This window comes from Lactuca serriola, chromosome 8 (assembly GCF_051521515.1).
Source record: "Lactuca serriola cultivar US96UC23 chromosome 8, Lser_US96UC23_V15, whole genome shotgun sequence".
Classification (NCBI taxonomy): domain Eukaryota; kingdom Viridiplantae; phylum Streptophyta; class Magnoliopsida; order Asterales; family Asteraceae; genus Lactuca; species Lactuca serriola.
The window spans coordinates 188,368,034-188,384,416 of NC_136415.1; the positions used below are offsets into that span (position 1 = coordinate 188,368,034).

Here is a 16,383-nt window from a genome sequence, read left to right on the forward strand (position 1 = left end):
TAAATATATATGCTACAAATAAATTTGAAATTACATCAATTTTTATTTTTGTTTTTTATTTCAAACTTTTCATATATTTGGGGTTAAAAGCAATTTATTTTAAAAAATTTAGCAACACATTAATCTATTTGTTTATCATAGTATTACATTTCGTTTTTTATTGGTTAGTATAACATTTACTATCTAAGACATAACCAACTAATGAAATTTTACTAGCGTTGTCTAATATTAAGGCATCCAATAAACTTGTATTTTGTTGATTGGAGTCTAAAAAGTCCACATTCCACATTGATCACAATCTCATGTTACCCCTATACTTTTTCAAGTCGACTAATTGATGTAGATACATTTGAGCTCCCAATAGAAGAAGTGGATGCCATTATCTTTGCTTGTGATTTGGACATTTGAAATGATCGTGAAAGTAGTATTTCGTTTCAGTTTAACCTCAATTGTCAACTCAACATCTCACATACCAGATCAAGTTCTATCTTAGCAAAGCCACCTGAAGGAAATGGAAATGAGGTAATCGGGACATTTCCAAGAATCTGAATAAATCGATCAGTATATTGTCTTTTTCTTATTAAAAAAGTATTGATTTAATAATCAATGAGGACAAAATATATGAAATATACTTAATATTTGCTTAACAACCGGTTGGGATTAGTGTGAATTGTTGTGTGATACATTTGAAAATGATCTGACTTTTATATTGTTGATTGTTGCGTGATACATTTGATTGTTGTGTGATACATTTGAAAGTGATTGACTTGAGTCAAAATTATATTGGGGACTATTTATGATATATTCAAAGAGAATATGCATAATTATTGGAGAAAAATAAGTTGAGGGACATGTTTGAAAAAATTCTTAATGATAAAAGGTCCACGAGCGCAACTACTCAGATACGTATGCTTAAAGTCGAAATTGAGAGGAGAGAGAAATGGATAGGATGTTTTCAGTGGACGATATTGCGGGCCACTTTTGGTCGCCATCGCCGGCCGCCGGGGCCGCCGACGAGGATGAATCATCATCTTCCTCATCCGCATCTAAGAGCAAGTCAACGCCGGCGATGATGAATCGGAGTATGTCTGAGTGGCAATTTCAACGTTTTCTCCAAGAGGCATCGGCGCCACCGGAATCTTCATCTTCTAGACCAAACGAAGTTGTCGAGATCAAGGATCAAGACGAGGTTCGAGACAAAAATCAGGCTGTTGCCACCACCACTGCTACTTTGAAGAACAACGAGAGCGGCAGAACAACTGGCAGTACCACTGGTGGTGGCGCAGCTGCGACGACTTCGTTTGGTGCTTCCTTAGCCGGCGGACCTCCTAATGTTCCTATTGATTCGGAGGAGTACCAGGCTTACCTTAAAAGTCGTCTCAATCTCGCTTGTGCAGCTGTTGCTTTGACTAGGGTATGCATATTTGTTTTTCCTGCATCTCTTTCAAATCTATATTTTATCTTATGTTGCCCGTTTGCTGAGTAAAACTCAAAATCCGCGCTTAGATTTGATAACATTGCTAGTTTCTTTTACTTTCTAGTTCTAATAAGAGATAATGTCAAATAACTAGCAACGTGATCGATAGCCAGTAGATTTACACAACAGAGGTTAAGAGGAGATTGATGCGCATTAAATCGATTACAAGGGGAATATAATTTACTCTTGTAACATCCATAAGAATCAAATTAAAATGCAAAAAAATAGCTATAAACACATATGATGCAACTTTTTTTAATAATGAACGGTGAAATAATTTTACTAGAAGCAATGCCTTTTAGTATTGTGATGTAAATTGTGTCCCTCAACTCTGAAATAATCATTCAAGTATTGCTCATTAATGATAGTAGAACCAATGGTGCAGAGGCAAAAAAGGGATTCTTGCATAACACCATAGTCCATAGATGAATCAATTAAACCAATCTCATACGATTTCTAATTGGGAAGACTAAACAGAAGTATAGTACACAATGACACACCACAAATTTTGAAGTTGATTATCTGGATGGGATTGTGTTTAAATAAACGTCCTCCCATGAATCATGAAACTAGAAATATCTTGTTCATTCTCATATTCTCCAAAAAGTAGATCATATTCTAACTGCTCAAATTCTATCCCCTATATCCTTTTCCATTTTAATTACTTTGAATTGTGTATGTACTTCTATTGCAAATCATAATTTATGTAACTATTAAAGAGATCCACCTTTTGATTTTAAGTTTTGCTTTTGGCTGGGATGCATAGAGATGTACACATATGTAGAGGAAAAATAGGATTAATTGTCTTGCTAAGTGGTTTACTATCACAAGGATTGCTATAGTTAGGATTAACACATATGTTTGTTTGTTTTTTTTCCCTTTCCCCTCTTTCTCTCCAAAAAGACGTTTGAGAACACAATGTTAAGATTCTATATCCAAAGAAATTAATGGTGACAAAATAGATATTGTTGTGAAACTTTGGTTCTTACAAAGAGTATTAGGCAATTCTGTTTGATTATATTCTTGTTCCATCCATTAGTAGAAAGGGATGTGCAGATGTTGGCTTTTTAGATGGATGTACAATTGTATCAATAAACAATTTGGTGTAGAATATAGAATAAAGGAACAAAAGGACAAAGTGTCATCTTGTCTTGATGTTATTTGGAGGAATCGATGTTCTAATAATAGATATGTAGTTGTTTATGTAGGATTAAATAATTAAATTATTTCTTCATGAAGAGTATTTAGGTTTTTTGCATCTCTCTTTTTCTCCAAGCTTTACTGTCATTATTATTGTTGTTGTTGTTGTTATTATTATTATTATTATAATTACTATTTTCATTATTATTGTTACCATTATCATTATTATTATTACAATTATGATTATGATTATAATAATACAAGGTTGACCTTTCAATACTTTGTATAATTATTCCTTGACTTTTGCCTCCTATTACAGTTATTCTTTCTGCAGCAAGTCAAAAAGAAACACTTATATATAGGCATGTAGCTTACCTAATTGAGCTGTTCCCATTAAGGCCATTAACTCAAAATAAACTGCACATAAATTGTATTTAATTTAGGATAACCTCGTAGACTCGTAGTATTATAAATGCAAGAAATAACAATATACTTCATTGATTTGTTTATTATAGCATATTAGCATCCCACTTTCATATTTTCTTATTTTACACCTGTAATTTGAAAATTCTACCCAATTATAGCATTATCATCCAAATAAAAAGAAATTCACTTCTATAATTGTTTCTCTTAGGCATCTTCTGCAAAAGCTCAAGATTTTGCTGGTGTAACTGACAATGGATCACAAGCCTCCAACACCTCACAATTGGGATACCAAGTGCCTTCTAAAGGTTTGTACCTTTTAACTTCTTACAATATTAGAAATTCAATCAAATTTCAAATTGCTTTTTGGATAAATGATGTATAAGAAAAAAAAAAGTAAATGAGGGCAAATTAAAAAGATAAATAAAAGTAGATTGTTATTTTGTTTCACATAGTGTCAGGGTTTGATCCCAAGGGACCAAGTAAGGAAAGTGGTGGGCCTATCGGGATCCCTTCTTTGCCCATTATACAAAAGAAGGCGGTTGCAATTCCAGTGAAATCAGCAACAAGTGGATCATCAAGAGAATTATCAGATGATGATGAACTTGATGGAGATACAGAAACAACTCAAAATATGGACCCCACAGATGCAAAACGTGTCAGAAGGTAAGTAAATAGGGTTTCATCTTTAGATTTAATAAGATATTGCTTTAATATATAGTACACAGATAAATGAAAATATGTTGTTATTTTTTCTTTTCTTTTTAGAATGCTATCAAACAGAGAATCTGCTAGACGATCAAGGAGGAGAAAGCAGGCCCATTTGACTGAGCTTGAGACACAGGTCTTTTCCTTTTTTTAAATACAAATGAGGAGGGCATTTACGTCTTTTTCACAGACGAGAGTGAATCACAGTACAACCTGTTTTATCCGGTCATTGTCATTGTCATTGTCATTGTCACTGCACATCACATCAAACACAATACAGTCTGTTTTGTCATGTCCTATGTCACAGAAATGGCCTAAATTTAGATAAATGATCTAATTAAATAAAATATTTTTATACTTGTTGATAGGTTTCTCAATTAAGGGGAGAAAATTCTTCATTACTGAAGCGTCTCACAGACATAAGCCAAAAATACAATGAAGCAGCTGTTGATAATAGAGTGCTGAAAGCTGATGTTGAAACAATGAGAGCAAAGGTTAGTATTTTCAAAAGTAATGTAATTATAAATTTATAAATTTGTAATTAATATGATTTATATACAGGTGAAAATGGCTGAAGAAAGTGTGAAAAGAATTACGGGTTTTAACCCAATGGTTCAAACCATGTCGGATATATCAACAATGGGTCCCATGCCATCCTATTCTTGTAGCCCATCCGATGCACCCTCGGATACTTCCGTTCCTTTACAAGATGACATGAAACAACAACACTTTTACTCCGGCCAACCACCTCCCGCCACCAACCCCCACCATCCTACTCCCGCCACCAACCACCACATACCTGCTCAACGAATGCCTGTAAACCTCCCACCCGTTGAAAACGTTCAACCGCACAACCCCATGATGCCGGAAGTCGGGCCACCGAAAATAGGCCGAACCGCGTCGATGCAACGTGTTGCGAGCTTGGAACATTTGCAAAAACGGTTCCGTGGGGATGTCCCCCAAGACCGTTAGACTGTGTTCAATAGAACATAACAGGACATGACAAAACAGGACAGTACAGCACACAGTATAATACAAGCTTTCTAGGGGTATTATTGTTGCACCTTTTTGGGTGGGGGGCAGATAATTGCATTTTTTTGTCCCATTCACGTCATCCGGTCTTGGTTCAATGCAAGACATATGTAGTACAATCTGTTTTGTGTTGTTCTGTTTTGTCATGTCATGTGTAGCAAAAATACAGTCTTGGCAAGGATTGAATTCTAATTTTAACTCAAGTCATTTTTATGTGCAGAGGCTCGATTGGGGAGCCTGATTTTTGTGTCAAATATCAGTTGGTGGTCTAGTATTTGGATTGTGCATATTTCTTCCTCCATTGATGTCTTGTTTAAAATTGGACAAATTGAAACACTGAATGTGAACAAATTTGATGGATTTTATTTCTTTTGGATCTTTTGATTCTTGAAGGATTATGTTCCTAGTCCTCTTTCTTAGGTTTTGGTTAGTTTTATTTTGTTTGAATAAAAAAAGTTTTGTACTTGGAGGAAGGTGTAATATAAAACAAGCAAAGTTGCAAGAAATCCGAGCCATTCTTAACATGATATTGGGAAATCTTGTTATTACCCAAACAAGCATGGAATGTATGTCGATACATATCTTCATGAATCTTGGAACCTTTGCTTGCAGAATTTGGTTGATGTACTGAAAAACCGAGAACATTCGACATTATGTAGGGTTACACACGAAAAGAATAAAGTGGAGTTTATTTTTTAAGAAGTAAAACGTTTATGGTTTGTCTATAGACAAGAGTAGAAGAGATGTAGATCAAATGTCTATAGTTTACAAGAAGAAACTATTTTTTTAACCTTAGTAGACTATTAAAATAAATTAAAATATAAATAAATTCGTTATAATTACATCTTTATTTTTTATGTATCAACCACCACTAAATTATATATAACCAATTATATAATTAGTCAACTAATCAAAACAAAATTTAATAATAGTCATATTTAGCAAACTTGAATTTGATTCGTGAGCATGACTAATAAAATAGTAAATGATCGCTCTTTGGTCCCGTATTGCGATCTGGTGGGGTGTTAATTGTTCTTCTCAGTTGATTGTCGTTTCTCTTTTCAATTGGGCTGACTCTACTACATGGAAAATTGGTCAGCGTAAGGCTTTCGATGCAGTTATATTGACTACATTTTGGTGCATTTGAAATTTCAGGAATGGTGTGATCTTCAGAGAGAAAACGCCTAAATTTTTTTTGATTTTTGATGATGTTCATAAATTTTATGTTTGGATTTCTAGTAGGTGTAGTAAAACCAATATTAGTTGGTTCTCTTGACTTCATAATCCTTTTAATGTTACTAAGTTGATATAATTCATTTTCTAGCCTCTTGCTAGCTAATAATATTCCGCCATTCAAAAAAATAAAATAAAATAGGAAACGAGATTTGTAGTAGATCACTAGATCTTAAACTTGATCAAGTAATTTCCTAACTTTCATATATATGAAAAATTACAAATATTTCTATTTAATTTATATAGGGAAATTTTTAGAAAAGTCTTAAACTTTGGGAAAAATAACAATTAAATTCTATTTTTTTAAAATAAAAAAACCAAAAAAACGGATTAATGTTTACAATTTAGCCCTTTATGACATTTTTACCGGGTCACATGTCTTTCTGACACTCCAAGATGGAAGCATTGTTGATCTAGCCTACGTGGCATGCCATTTTCGCTTCTTCCTTATAAACAAAAAATCGGATTTTTTTAAGAAAATATTGGAAGCAATGTTTTAAAAACCGGTTAAAACTGGCCGGTCAAACCGGTTGGACCGGGAACTGGAGGAGGGAGCGATTCAACTATCATCGGTTTTAAGTCGATTTCTGAATCGGACTAAACCGACTGGTTTTTAGAAAATCCGGTTGAATCGGTTAAACCGAATAAAAATACATGGAAAAGAACCATTTGCATAATAAACTTTGGTAAGTTTTTCAAATTTATTTATTGGGAAATCTTCGGAAAAGTCCTAATATTTCACCCTAATTTACGAAAAAGTCCCAAACTAAAATTGGTTTATGAAAAAGTCCCGATTACCGGGAAAAATGATGATTTGACCCCTTTTTTCCGATTTATCGGTTTCAATACTTACCCGGTTTCATTAAAGTCCTATTATTTTACCATAATTTTCATTAAAGTCCCATTATTTTACCATAATTTGGGACTTATTCGTAAATTATGGTAAAACAATGAGACTTTATTAAAACCGGGTAAGTAATGAAACCGGTAATCCGGGGAAATAGGGTTAAATCGTCGTTTTTACCGGTAATTGGGACTTTTTCGTAAACAAATTTTAGTTTGGGACTTTTTCGTAAATTAGGGTAAAATATTGGGACTTTTCTGGAGATTTTCCTTTATTTATTTTTCTCTAATAAAGACATATGGTAAATGTTATAAATTTTTTTGATGTATTTGTATTCATCTAAAACTATATTTTGTTTTTGTATTATATTTTATTTTCTTTTGTACATATATAGATCGATGTAAAACACTAAAACTTATGGTTATGTATTATTTTAATGTATTTGGATTAATCAACAACTAATTTTTATATGTATTTTTAATGTTTGGACTTATAAATGTCAAATTCATGATTTATATATGTATGTATGTATATGAAAATAGCAAAAAAGATGAAAACTATAGAAACCGTTTAACCCGACAGTCGAACCGAGAACTGGTCACCATACCGGTTCAACTAAAAAACCGGTTTTTAAAACATTGATTGGGAGGGGGTTTCGAACATGTGCCTCCCTTCAACAAAACGAAACTACCATCCAGTTGAGTTGGACGGTTTATTTGCTTTAACTCTTTCATTCCTCTCTCTCTCTCTCATATATATATATATATATATATATATATATATATATATATATATATATATATATACACACACACACACACATCTGATAGTCCTTTTCAATTTGGTAAATAACTTATATTGGATACATTTGGGGAACATGCGGTTCATTGTAGAGAGCTCCCTGGTTTCAAGTATAGACGTGATATGGTTAGGGATGTTCTCTTTGATGCTTGTCGGCGTGCTGATATTTCTACAAAGAAAGAAGCGCTAGTGAACTTTTTGACAGATCCACAGGATGGAAGATCCACACTTATACCGGCTGACATTTTGGTCTTTGGATGGGTAGGAGGGAAGCATGCATATGTGGATCTTACTGGGGTCTCTCGTCTCGTTAGTTTAAGGAGCGGGGGTTTCACAGCAGGGCATGCCGCTTTGAAAGCCGCTGTGTAACGACGTCAATTTTCAAACCAAAATTTTCATTTTCAAACACAAATAAACACATGTCACATTTTCTCAAAAATCTCAAGTATCAAACTTCAACACAAATTTCGAAACTTGTTTATCACAAATCCAGGATCCTCCAAAAACATATCTCCAATGTGAATGTGTGTACAATCAAGCCGGTGCCTTCCTGCGATCCTGAGAAGTACCTGAAACACATTACACATAACACGGTAAGCACGAAGCTTAGTGAGTTCCCCAAAATACCACATACACAAATAATAAGCCTCTCATGGCTATAACTCCGCATGGACCCACCGGTCTCATGCGTCTCGGTGTGGACCCTCCGGTCGTGTGTCTCAGTGAGGACCCTCTGGTCTCACAACTCGATTTGGACCCTCCGGTACTGTCTCAGTGGAACCCTCCATCCCCATAACTCGGTTTGGACCCTCCGGTCCTATCTCAGTAAAACACAAAATATAACATATATATCACACAGACAAAATGCATAATATGATGTAACTCAAATAAGCACAAAAGACCATCCGGTCACTCATAGATACCACTCATGGTAAGTATAGTGAGAAGACTCACCTCGTAAGAACTCAGATAATCTCGAACTCGAATCACCGGTCTAGCCTCCGCCTAACACAACGATAATTATAACTAATTAATAACGGCTCTCACTGAAGCTAGACTAACCCTTCTACAAACTCACAGAAGGGTAAAAGACCATTTTACCCCTCCATGGCCTTAAAAGTCCACAGATTGATCAAACCCTAAAAGTCAACCAAAAGTCAACGACAAAGAGTACGCTGCGCGTACCGGCTCTCTACGTTGGGCATACTCTGCTGCCATGCAGGCATCGGGGATGCGCGACCTTTATGCTGCACGTACTAGGATTACGCCCAATGTACATCCCAGTTTCACTCTTTCTACTCATTTGGTCTTAATCAGTTAAGACCTTGGCTCATATCACAGATCTGGACTCCCTAATAGCTCTTACTCCATAAAGTCAGTGACTTTAAGCCTTTGCATGGCTGATATGGTCACAAACACACAAAACACTCACTCTCTTATCTCAAAAAGCCCATATCTCATGCATGGCTTGATTCCAACGCCCAAGATTGGATTTTTATGACACTACACCACTAAATACACTCAAGAGGGGTTGATCATAGTCTCTATAGCTCAATATTGTTAGGTTTTGAGCATTCTAACACTTCCTAAGTGTACATGCAACCCTAATAAACCTTGGATCTATGTTTGTCTAAATACATGCAAATTTTTTTTCCAAGGTTTATAACTTATCTAGCATGACATGGGGAACTTTTAAACATAAAAGGAACTAGATGAATTACATACCTTTTGATGAGTGTTGATTTCTTGGAGTTTGAGAGCCAAGCACCAATAATGTGAATGCCTCAAATGGAAATCACAAATCACCACAAACTTGGAAAACTTTATGAGAGAGTATACACACTCTTAGAAATCGGCCACACCTTACACATACACTCTAGGGTGTTATTTCATGCAACATAAGCTTATTTATATAGTGTGCATGGTTAGGGTGAAACCCTAATAACCCATGTCTTTTCCTTTCCAAGGATCCATGGGTTAAAAGCTCCATGGATCATCCATGGACTTCCATATAAGCTTAGCCCATTAACAAATGAGTATTAGCCCACACCATATAAATATAGTAGCCCATGATTTAATTAGTCTTCCTTTTAATCACTAAATTAATTCATAATTAATTCAAGATTAAAACTAATTAAATAACATGGCTTTATATTAATATATTATTACTTATAATATATTAATAAATCGTAAGTATACAATTCTCATAAAATTATCCATAAATCGTTTGGGTGAAGTGCAACCCAAATGGACCATGCCGGGTCGGGTCAAGTATATACCAAATAAGTTATGGACTTAGACACCTTATCTAACTAATATCTCATAAAGTCTCCAACTTTTGGGACAAAACCTAAAATACTCTACTATGATGCACAAATCAAAAGAGTGAGAAAGCTTGAAGCTTTATACCTCTATGTGAAGCTCCCAACACATGTATGCTCAGATCCAAGGGCCTAGACTCTCACTCCTTCTTCTCCAAAGCTTCTCCTTCACTTCAAGAACACACAAATACTCTTAAGGCTCTCAAATGCACTCACAAGCTCTAAGAACAAAAGCTAGGGTTTAGGAGGGTTTGTTGTCTGAGAATGGTGTCCAGGAATGAGGCCATCATATCCTTAATATAGTGGTCTCACCCTAAATTAGGGTTTTCACTCTGGGCCTAGTACGCCAAGCGTACCCTGTGGTACGCGCAATGTACTAGGTGGATTCTGCGTCAAAAGCACGCATATGAGTACGCTGAGTGTACACTCGTGTACGCCTCTCATACTCGTTCACCACCTTTTCTCAATAAGGGACTAAAATGGAAAAGCACTCAAAAGATCAAGGGTTACAAGGTATACCTGGACTTGGGATGTTACAATTCTCCCTCACTAGAATCAGAATTCGCCCTCGAAGTCATGCTCCGTAAATAACTCAGGATGCTACTCTCGCATCTCTGACTCCGGCTGCCAAGTAAACTAGGACCCTCTCCGATGTTGCCACTAAACCTGAAACAGGGACACCTCTTCGTTTCTCAGAACTTTCACCTTTCGATCCACAATAGCAATCTATCTCTCAATGTAGTTCAGGCTCGCATCCACTTGAATGTCCTCTAGAGGTACCACTGCCGTCTCATCGACTACACACTTCCTCAACTGGGATACGTGGAAGGTGTTATGAATCTGGTTCAACTCTACAGGTAGCTCCAACCGGTATGCTACCTCCACTCTGGTGGTCACTCTGAAAGGACCGATGTATCGGGGCCCCAACTTGCCCCGCTTCCTGAATCTGATCACCCTTTCTAAGGGGGTACCTTCAGGAGGACAAATCTCTGACCTGGAACTCTAGCTCGGATCGTCCCATGTCTGCATAACTCTTCTGGCGACTTTGGGCCGTTAGTAACCTCTGTCTGACTTGATGAATATGCTCAGTCGTCTTCAGCACTATCCCAGTGCCACCCATCACTCTCTGCCCCACTTCTCCCCAACAAATGGGAGTCTGACACCTCCTCCTGTATAGAAGCTCAAAGGGAGGCATGCCAATACTCGAATGATGGCTGTTGTTGTAAGAAAACTCAGCCAGGGGTAAATAAGTGTCCCAACTTCCTCCGAAGTCCATAGCACATGCTTGTAGCATGTCCTCAAGCATCTGAATTGTCCGCTCGCTCTGCCCGTCTGTCTGTAGGTGGTATGTGGTACTGAAATGTAACCGGGTACCCAACTCCTCATGAAATTTCTTCCAAAACCTGGAAGTAAAGCACACGTCTCGATTTGACACTATCGAGGTCAACACTCCATGCCGAGCTACCACCTCTCTCACATAAATCTCGGCTAGTCTCTCTGTGGAAGAGCTCTCACTGATAGCGAGGAAGTGAGCACTCTTCGTCAGCCGGTCCACAATTGCCCAAATCACATCAACTCCACGCCCAGTCCTTGGTAACTTGGTAATAAAGTCCATATAAATTTGTTCCCACTTCCACTGGGGAATCTCCATAGGCTGCAATGGACCATGTGGTCGCTGGTGCTCCGTCTTAACCCGACGACAGGTCAGGCACCTCTCAACTACCCATGCCACATCCCTCTTCATACAGGGTAACCAATAATCTTTCTTCAGGTCCAAATACATCTTAGTAGCCCCTGGATGGATCGAAAATCTCGACCTATGCGCCTCTTCCATCAGTATATGCCGAGCTCCACCTGTATAGGACACCCAAATCAGCTCATGGAAAGTTATAAGCCCACGACTGTCCGTCATAAACTCGGAAACCTCCCCAATCACACGCTCTCTCTTGCGGTTCTCCAGTCTCACAGCCTCTACCCGAGCCTCTCGGATGGTATCTAAGACTGGAGTCATCACCGTCATCCTCATAAACACATCCTAGATCGGAGCGCTCTCGGCTCTGCGACTCAAGACATCGGCTACCACATTAGCCTTGCCTGGGTGATATAAGATCTCACAATCATAGTCCTTCACTACATCTAACCATCTCCTCTGTCTCATATTCAGGTTGGGGTGATCCATCAGGTATTTCAGGATCTTTTGGTCCGTGTATATGGTACACTGGACACCATAGAGATAGTGGCGCCAAATCTTGAGGGCGAACACCACTGCCCCTAACTCTAAATCATGGGTGGCATACCTCGTCTCATGAGGCTCCAGCTGCCTTGACACATATGCTATCACGTGAACCCTCTGCATCAACACTACATCCATACCTGAAATAGACACATCACAATAGACTACGAAGTCCTCCACTCCCTCCGGAAGGGCTAACATCGGAGCTTCGCACAATCTTTGGTGAAGAGTCTCGAATGATGCCTGCTGCTCAGGCCCCTAAAAAAAGTAACTCCCTTCCGGGCAATGTTGTAAAAATCCCGATTATGTCCCGATTAATCTCTGATTAATCCCTAGGTGCTACTCGACCGATTAAAGAGCGCTTAGCGATTAATCCATGCATACAAAAAGACTGAAACAGTAGAACCCGATGAAATTTTAACACTTTGAAGAAGTTATATCTCAATAGAAACTATTTGAGGTATGATTAGTGTTGTATTTATCATATTAACCTATTTTGTTATGATATTAGGGGTATTTATGAATTTTTATATGATATTAGTCATATTTAATTTTTTAAAATCTAACAAATTAACAATTAATGGTCCCCGATTAATCCCCCGATTAATCTCCGCCTTGCCGATTAATCTCTTAACCCCAATCCACTGACTAGCTAACGTCGAACGATTTTTACAACCTTGCTTCCTGGTCAATCTGGTGAGAGGAACCGCAATCTTGGAGAAATCTTTGATAAATCTACGATAGTAGCCGGCCAATCCCAGAAAACTCCTGATCTCGGATGGGGATCTCGGCACCTCCCATTGCATAACTACCTCAATCTTGGCCGGATCGACCAATATCCCATTCTGATTAACGAGATGTCCCAGGAACTGGACCTCTCATAACCAGAAATAACACTTGGAGAATTTGGCATACAGCCTCTCCGACCTCAATACCAAAAAAACCTCTCGCAGATGCTCCTCATGCTGTTCCCTGGATCTTGAGTACACTAAGATATCATCGATGAACATGATCACCGATCGATCCAGCATAGGCCTGCACACTCGGTTCATGAGGTCCATGAACGTTTCCAATGCGTTGGTGAGCCCGAAAGGCATCACCACAAACTCTTAATGCCCATAACGAGTTCTAAAAGGTCGTCTTCTAAATATCCTCCTCGCATACTCTCATCTGGTGATATCCAGATCTCAAATCAATCTTGGAAAACCAAGATGCCCCCTGCAACTGATCGAATAAATCGTCGATCCTCGAAAGTGGATAGCGGTTCTTGACCGTCAGCTTGTTTAACTCCTGGTAATCAATGCACATCTGATGTGAACTATCCTTTTTCTTGATAAAAAGGATTGGCACTCCCAACGGCGAGCTACTCAGTCTGATAAATCCCTTCCCCAGCAGCTCCTGTAGCTGTGCGGATAACTCCTGCATCCCTGGTGGTGCAAGGCGATAAAGTGCCTTGGCGATAGGCGCCGCTCCCGGAACCAAATTAATCTAGAACTCCGCTTGCCTGTCGGGAGGCACACCCGGTAACTCCTTGGGAAAAACATCCGAAAAATCACTAACTATCAGAACTTCGGTGATAGAACTCGGTCTCTCGGTTGCAACCCGCGTATCCATCACATATGCTAAAAAGCCCCTACAACCCTGCTGTAGACCCTGTCTCGCTCTGGCAGCGGAGCAGAAAGCTGACCTAGATCTGGTACCCTCGCCATACACTGTAAGCACTCCCCCACAGGGGTCTTGTATAGTCACCAACTGACGCTCACAGTCGATCACTGCTCCTAAACGGCTCAACCAATCCATGCCCACGATGACACAAACATCACCCATCGCAATCGGTACCAGATCAATCGGAAACTCGACACCAAAAATCTCCAGTACACATCCTCAGAACACATCAATAGCAAAAACCGCATGCTCGTCAGTTATAAAATCCCTCAACGGTCGACTCAACGCCTCACATCGGATACTGATGTGACGACTAAAAGCTAAAGACAAAAAGGATCGACTCGCACCCGAGTCAAATAACACCAAGCATGTACAAAACTCACAAGAAATGTACCTAAATACATCACATAATAAGGACAATAAATCTCAAAATCAGCAGATAAGGAAATACGTATTGGATTAGTGTCTAAGTCCATAACTATATTTGGTATGTACTTGACCCGGTTGTTGCATGGTCCTTTTGGGTTGCCTTCACCAAAGCAACTAGACTGGATGATTTATATATAGAGAGAGGATATCATGGTTTATTAATATATTATATGAATAATATATTAAAAGAAAAATCATGTTAGTTAATTAATACTGATCAATAATTAATTAAGAAATTGATTTTGTGATCAAAAGAGATTAACTGAACTAAGGGGACTGGAATTGAAATTATAAGATAATTGGATTTTGGGCTGTGGATCTCTTGGATTATAGGGTGGACAATTTTAAGGTGGAAGCCCACTTAGAAATCGACCAAGGCCTTGTTCTGAAAGGTTGCATTGGACTACTTAAGGCCTAAGCTATCCAATTAGGGTTTTGATTGAAACCCTAGCAACACACCTATATAAAGGACCCCAGGGCTTCATATTTTGGCTACCAGAAGAAACCCTATAGTTCTTAGTGCTAAAATTAGGACTCCACACCCTCTATTCTTGATCATCTTCTTGCCTTGGTGTTTGTAAGCCATTAGAGGTATTACAATTGTGATACTAAACTCTTGAAGTTGAAGATTCTTGCTACTATAAAATGGTAATCACCTAAACTTGTTTTAGTTGTAGATTTCGATTTGTATAGTATGTTAGATTAGGGTTTGCAAGCTTTGGATAAATTTGCATGTACAATAGAGAAACCTAGATCCAAAGCTTTAGGGTTTTGCATGTACATATAGGAATGTTCTTTTGCTCAAAACCTATAAGTAGTATCAGAGCCTTGCTTGGTTTCTATTGTAATTGATGAATAGTGTGTTTTATTCATTGCTTGAAATCATTTTTTATGCCTTCTGCCTGAAAGACTCGTCGAGTCCCAAGATGAACTCGACGACTTAGATTAACTCGGCGAGTTCTGTAAGGGACTTGGCGACTCGGAGTGTCACACAGATAAATTTTCGGGATTTTGGCTTATTTTGACTTGGGATAATTACCAAAAATGTTTTTAATTAATAAAATCCGATTTTTATTGATTCCATGTGATTATCTTTGTCAAAATAAAAGATATTTATCAATTAATTAGATAATTATTTCCTTATTTGATAAACCTTAATCATTTAAATTATTTGGTCAATTGTCTTACATGAAATTGGATTAGGTCAAAATTAGATAATCACCAATTGATTGTTTAATTATATTATTTGAATTTTGATCTAGATAGTTTTGAAATGTTTCAAAACTTCCCCTCAGATTTTGGAATTTAAATTTTTTATTAAAAGTTTAATTTTGAAATAATTAAATTCCAAACCCTAGAATTTTACAAGTTTAAAATTCAACCCTTATACTATTATAATATTATAAGAATAATTATTATATATATATATATATATATATATATATATATATATATATATATATAAGATAAATGCTAGTCTTACCATTAGTAGGCCTCATTCATGAAGCTGATCTATAAGGGGGGTATGAGGTTGCTACCTATAAAATGACAGTTTAATGGGTGTCCACTCTCACCCACCGCTTCCTTGATTGGTGGAGGGTCGTTAGTCGAACGGGTAGAATAGGGCAGCTAATTCCACATTAAAAGTATAATGATCAATAAAGTAACTAAATGTTTTTATAAAATTCCCAATCTTAGCTACTTTAGGAAAAATGTGAATTTGATGCTATTCCATGAAATTACACTTTGTACCCTTGCCAAGACGTTAGTGGAGCGTGTGTGGTTAACCGGTACACTAATTTGGGTCTAGCAAAGGTGGAAAAGGGTGACTCTATGTTTGTCATAGATCAATGGAGCGTGTATGGCTAACCGACACATTGATTAGGTGACTGTAACATTGGGGGGCACCAAGTACATTTGCAAGGTTATTCACACCTTGTTTGTGATCCTCGGTATCCCAATCACAAACTTAAAGGGCATATCGAGATTGAAACAAGCCATTGAAAAGTTCAATGAATCTCAAAAGATCTAGGAATTTTCAATACATTTAAAACTTAATTTCCTTTTGTTTTTCATG

General features: G+C 37.5%; 1 protein-coding gene across 1 annotated transcript; it reads left to right on the forward strand.

The window, feature by feature from the left end:
* Positions 1–898: 898 nt before the first annotated feature.
* Positions 899–5,172, forward strand: LOC145065797 (light-inducible protein CPRF2-like). Its single transcript, XM_079012879.1, has 6 exons — positions 899–1,414; positions 3,252–3,348; positions 3,496–3,706; positions 3,809–3,884; positions 4,117–4,242; positions 4,310–5,172. Exons 1-6 carry the CDS (start codon positions 941–943, stop codon positions 4,718–4,720), a joined length of 1,395 nt encoding a protein of 464 aa, XP_078869005.1. The 5' UTR covers positions 899–940; the 3' UTR covers positions 4,721–5,172.
* Positions 5,173–16,383: the final 11,211 nt, after the last annotated feature.

What these genes read in the sequence shown, in the direction of transcription:
- LOC145065797 (XM_079012879.1), top strand. Translation starts at nt 941, where the DNA reads ATGGATAGGATGTTTTCAGTGGACGATATTGCGGGCCACTTTTGGTCG. An exon ending in ATACCAAGTGCCTTCTAAAG is followed by an intron (nt 3,349 to 3,495) that starts GTTTGTACCTTT and finishes TGTTTCACATAG; the next exon opens with TGTCAGGGTTTGATCCCAAG. An exon ending in TTGAAACAATGAGAGCAAAG is followed by an intron (nt 4,243 to 4,309) that starts GTTAGTATTTTC and finishes ATTTATATACAG; the next exon opens with GTGAAAATGGCTGAAGAAAG.